At 39.4% G+C, this 5929-nt stretch overlaps 1 protein-coding gene across 1 annotated transcript in view; it reads left to right on the top strand.

The window, feature by feature from the left end:
• Positions 1 to 4773: 4773 nt before the first annotated feature.
• The window catches only part of LOC137656165 (uncharacterized), a 2503-nt gene continuing 1347 nt past the window's right edge, over positions 4774 to 5929 (top strand). Inside the window, exon 1 of the mRNA XM_068390340.1 lies at positions 4774 to 5929. This exon is cut by the window's right edge and continues 508 nt beyond it. Within this exon, the coding sequence (XP_068246441.1) occupies positions 4810 to 5929 (1120 nt within the window). The 5' untranslated portion in view covers positions 4774 to 4809.

The raw sequence follows: 5929 nt of genomic DNA, 5'->3' as shown, positions 1-5929 counted from the left end.
CGTTGATTATGAAAGTGTGAAAACGAGAATAATTGAGCAGGTAAAACGTATGAAAGGGAGTGTTAAGTATAAGCGTAAAAATGATTTTGATGAGGCAAGGATGAATGCAGGAGAAGCTATATCAATGTACGTATGTAGGTTGGAAACTTTAGCTAGGAAGAAGTATGGGGATGAAGGTATAAATGAGAATAAGGAGTTAATGAGGAAGTTTTTGGCAACAGTACCTGAGAATGTGTGTGAATTTATTAATTTGAAACGCAAAGAGAAAATGAGGTGGACGCAAGAGAGATTGACATGGGATGATATACTAGAGATAGTTGAGGATTATGAGTTAGATAGGTGCATGAAAGAAAGTAAATCTGTGAGTGTAAGAACTGGAATGGAAGAAAGTGTAATAGAATTTGGTAGTTATAAGGACGCAATTTTGAGAGGACCAATGAGGGTAGCTGATAATGTAGTAGATAGGAGTGTTAGGGCGAGTAATGTGGGAATACCTGTAAGGACAAATGAAGGGTTTAGGCAAGGGAATCAGGTTTGGAGGGATAGGAGTGCTAGTGCGCCGCAAGATAGGTCAGGTAGTTGTATCCGTGAAGAGAAGTGTTATAGATGTGGGAAAGTAGGACATAAGAAGAATGAATGTAGATGGGCTCTTGGTGCTTGTTTTGGATGTGGTGAGGTAGGGCATAGAATTAGCGAGTGCACGAAAGAGAAAGGGGTAAAATGTTATCGGTGTGGTATGACAGGGCACATAGCGAGTGGATGTCGGAGTAATCGTACAAATGTGATTTGCGGTAATTGTGGTAAGGATGGGCATTATGCTAGAATGTGCAAGGAGCCACGGGGTAAGTGTACTGAATGTGGTGCAGATGGGCATGTAGCTAGGGTATGTAGGAAGAAGGGAGGAAATCAGCCAGGATGTTCGGGAAACTAGAGTGTAAGAGGGTTCAGCTGGGTGAGTCCTCGAGTGTGTGCGGAGTGAATGTGATGCATGTTCGTGAAGGTTTATTACATGAAGACGTGATGGGCGAAAGAGCTTATGACTGCATGAGTGCAAAAGTAAATTTTAATGGAATAGAGCTAGTTGGTCTGATTGATACTGGTTGTGGTGTCAATTTAATGTTTAGGAATGCATACGATAAGGTAAGGGATGTGTGTGAATTTAGGGGGTGTAAAGGTGAAGTGAAAGGTATCGGTAATTTAAGTATGTCTGTGCAAGGAAAGTTGCGTGAAAATGTCATGATTGGGGGGCTGATGATGGAAGATAATGATTTTTATGTGGTTGAGGGAGTAAATGACAAATACGATGTGTTGTTAGGTTATAACTTCTTGAAAAAATGCGGTATGATTGTACATCCTAGTGTAAATATGATAGAGATGAAAGTTAAGGGTAAATTTTGTGGGGAATTTTATTTGAATGAAGATGGTAGTGTATGTACGAAGGTATGGAAAGGTGTGCCGTTAATAGCAAAAGAAGGTGTTAAATTGTCTAAAGATGCGAGTGAGGTTGTCAGTGTAAAAGTTGCATGGCCGAATAGTCTGGGAATTGCCAATAGTGACAATTGTGAATATGTAGTGGAAGGTTCGGAAGCAAGTAATTTGGTGAAAGCAAGTGTGCATGTGTATGATGGTATTTTGAATTCGCAGGAGCCGAAGGTGTATGTGAGCTTGTTGCCGACTGTAAGGAGGAAGAGAATACGGGGTATACGTGAGGGTGATTGTATGGGATGTATGTATACGTTGGTCAATGTAGAGGATGAAAGGTATGTTAAATTGAGACGGGTTATGACGGGTAAGATAAAGCCGGATGACGATTGGGACTATGAAAGTTTGAAAGAAAGAATTAATGTAGATGAGAATATAAGTGAGGGGGAAAGGGAACAATTGTATAGGATGTTATGGGATAGACGGAGAGTTTTGAGTCGCGGTGACGAGGATTGTGGGGGATCAAAGCTGCCTGAATTCAAGATAGTTCTTAGTAATGATACCCCCATATATCAGCGTCCCCGACATTTTTCTCCGCCTATTGCCAGAGAAATAGAAGAGCAGTGCCAGGAGTTAGAACAAATGGGTGTAATAGAAAGGAGTGAGAGTGCCTGGAATAGCCCTATTGTACCTGTAAGAAAGCCGGATGGAAGTTTACGGATGTGTATTGATTATAGAAAGGTGAATGAAGTAACTGTTAAAGAACGTTTTCCGATGAATGTAGTGTCTGACTGTGTGTATAAGATGCATGGTATGAAAGTTTTTACAAAGTTAGATTTAGTTAGGGGCTATTACCAGATGCCTCTGGCAGAGGGGAGCAGGCCCATTACGGCATTTTCAAGTAGAAGTTGTCATTTTCAGTTTAAAAGATTAAGTTTTGGCCTTGCTAATGCGCCTGCTGCCTTCCAGAGGGCGATGAATGTAGTTTTGGCTGGGTTTGATAGACAGAAGGTGACTGTTTTTATTGATGATATTTTGATTGCTAGTGAGACAGTTGAGGAACACATGCAGTTGCTTGAAGCAGTATTAGAACGGTTGATAGAAGTTGGGGTGAAAGTTAAGCTTGAAAAGTGTACATGGTTGGCCGGGGAGGTGGAATTTCTTGGGCATGTGGTGAGTGAATCGGGTATAAGGAAGAGTGAAAAGTTTGTGAGTAAGGTGAGAGAGTTTCCACGTCCTCATACGGTGCGTGAGTTGAGAGGGTTTCTTGGGTTAATTGAATTTGGTCGGAAGTTTGTCAGAGATTGTTCGGGAATAGGAAAGCCTTTGAATGAGTGGACAGGTAAGAGAAATAGTACGAGACTGAAATGGGATGAGCGTATGATTGAAGCATTTGAAAACTTGAAAGAAGAGGCTGCGAGAGACGTCACTTTGGCTTTTCCCGATTATAGTGAACATGCGAGTATGCTAGAGTTATATACGGATGCTAGTGGGATTAGTATGGGCGGTTGCTTGGTTCAAATGCAAAGAATAAACGGAGATGAACAGTTGAGAGTGATAGCGTATGTAAGTAAAGCATTTAATAAGGCTGAGCGAAAGTATTCCACGATTGAAAGGGAGTTGGCTGCGATAAGGTTTTGCGTGAAAGCGTTGAAGGTATTTTTGTATGGTGTGAAATTTATTGTGCGTACTGACCATCAGCCCCTAGTGTACATGATTAGGAAAGAGTCTGTGAATGCTAGAGTTGCGAGGACAATAGAGGATTTGAATGAATTTGACTTTAAGCTAGAATATGTACCTGGGAGTAAGAACGTGATAGCAGATGCGATGTCAAGAATGCATGGTAAGATAGAAGAGAGTAGCGAGAATGATAGTAATTTTGAAAGGTTGCCGGAAGATTTAATGGTGGTACAAAGTTTTGAAGGGGATGACATGGTGTATAAATGTATTTTGTGTGGGTTAAATAAGGTTAAATTGAAGGGTTTGAATAGGGATATACCTGCTAGTATAGATGAGCTTAGAATGAGTGTTAGGAATGAAGTATCAAAAGAAATGGCATATAAGGAGGAGGATAGTATGCTTGAGGGTGAATTGTTATCAAAAGTATTGTTGGTAGTAAGTATGTTATATGGTGTCACTGTTTATTTGTATTTTGGGTGGAATCGTCCGATGCAGTACCGAGCAAATAAAGAGACTGAAAGGGAGTATATATTGAGGTTACAATGTAATGAAAGATGTTGCAAGTTGTTGAGTAAGAAGGAGGATTGTCCGAGTGATTTGAATCAGAGTGGTATGAGCATAGAAGATAGCGAAGATGACCATGGGTGTGATAAGGATGACCCTATTGATAGGAGAGTAAACATTTGTATGCATGGTGTAAAAGGAAGAATGATGACGTATGTGGGTATAAATGAGAATGAATACTGTAGTTTAATTGATACAGGTGCACAAGTGTCATTAGTGAATATGTCTGTTATCAAGGAAATAGAGCGGTACAATTGGGAAGTGAAACGGCAATGTACGAGTGTGAGAATTCATGGGATAGGTAAAGGAAGTTTGCTAGTTTGGGAAGAAGTGCGTTTGAAAGTAAAACTGGGAAGTATGGAGGTGGAACATAATTTTATTGTAATGGGAGAGAATGAGATGCCTAGTTGTTTTTTGATAGGAATTGACTTTTTAAGATTGCATGATTTATCAGTTGATATTGGTAGTGGTTTGCTTCTGAAAAATGGATGTGAAGTAGTTGTGATAGAAGATAATAGTGTATTTATGGCGAATTTTGTTGGCATGGTTGATATTACGAGGAGTGAGGATGATCTACTGACTAAAGAGGAGGTGGAAGAAATGCAAGATGAATGTGAGGAAATTAAAAGGTTACGTGAATGTATGTTGAATAGTATTGAGGTAGAAGAATGGTCGTCTGATTTAGAGGTGTATAAGAAAGTTAGTAAGAGACTTATTGTGTGTAAGAATATTGTTTATTTTCTACATAAAGGAATGGATGAAGATATATATGTTCCTGTGTTTCCAATGCATGCAGCAGTAAGTATGTGTATGTTAGTGCATGACAGATATGGGCATATGGGTAAGAATAAATTATGGGAATGCATGCGTGAGAGATTGTTTACACCTGGGTTGAGTCAGATATGTAAGGATGTAGCGACTACGTGTGAAGATTGCCAGAAAGGGAAGTATCAGAGAGTGCATGCTAATCCGCCTGTTTTGAGATTACGTATGAAAGAACCATTTGAGATGTTTGTGATTGATTGTGTTTCGTTGCCTGTGACTGCGAGAAGACATGTGGGAATGATTGTTATGGTTGATCACATGAGTAAATTTACCTATGCAATACCCATCAAGGATAAACGGAGCGAGACTGTTGCAAGAATGGTTGGTCAAGTGATGTTGCCGATGTGTGTGTGTAAGCCTGTGAGAATGTTAAGTGATAATGGCCCTGAGTTTGTTGGATGGGAGTTTGAGCAGATGTTAAGAGAATGGGGTATTGAACATGTGTATTCGACTCCTTATATGCCAAGTGCGAATGGGTTGGCTGAAAGGACTGTAAGAACATTAACTGAAATTTTGCGAATGATGAGTACATGTGGTAATGATTGGGATTTGTATGTTGGTAGAGCGTTGTGGGCTTACAATGCAACAGTGCATAAGAGTACGGGTATGTCTCCATGTAAGTTTGTTTTAAATTTTGAAAAGATAATAAGACCGAGGTTGGGTGTGTCGGAGGATGATAGAGATGTGTGGAGGAAAGCAAATAAGAGGTTTGAAAGCTTTAAAGTTGGTGAGAGAGTGATGAAAGAAGTAATTGAAAAGGGTAGAATGAATGTAAATAAGGTGCGTGATAAATTTGAAGGTCCCTATGATGTGTTAGAAGTTGGTTCAAGTGGATTAAGTTACGTTTTGGGTAAGTTGTGTGTGGGTGGTATTGTGGAAAAAATTAGGGCCCACCACAACCAGTTGCGTAAATGGAAAGAGGTACCTGAGTATATCCAAGAGAATGGGATGAGTAAATGGTTGAAAAGGAACAAGGGTGAACCTAGTATGTATGAGGACTTAGGTCTGGAAGGTAAACAGTTAGTGTTAGTAGAATATAAGAAAAGGAAGAATACAAGAGCTTTAAGTAAAGATGAAAGAAGGGGAAATTTTATAAGTAAAAGTGAGAATAGAAATAAGTATGACAAGGGTGTAAATGTGCAAGTGTGTATGGAAGATAAATGTGTTAATACAGATGAAACATGGCTGAGTATGAATGATACCTATAGTGTGTGTGGCTTTTCCTTAGGTGATGTAAAAGAAAGGATGACGAATGCGAGAGTGAGAGATAGGAGAATGATTAGTAGTATGAATGAATCTTTTACTAAAGTTGAGAATGTTTTTGATGAAATGGATGAACTGTTTACAGAAATGAGTGTAATTATAGGGCCAGATGAGAACGAGGTAGATATGATTGTACATGATATATTAGATGATAGGGATTTAGATAGGAATAGTG

This window comes from Palaemon carinicauda, chromosome 17 (assembly GCF_036898095.1).
Source record: "Palaemon carinicauda isolate YSFRI2023 chromosome 17, ASM3689809v2, whole genome shotgun sequence".
Classification (NCBI taxonomy): Eukaryota; Metazoa; Arthropoda; class Malacostraca; order Decapoda; family Palaemonidae; genus Palaemon; species Palaemon carinicauda.
The sequence above is the reverse complement of the archived record's forward strand: the minus strand, read 5'-3'. Positions and strand labels throughout refer to the sequence as shown.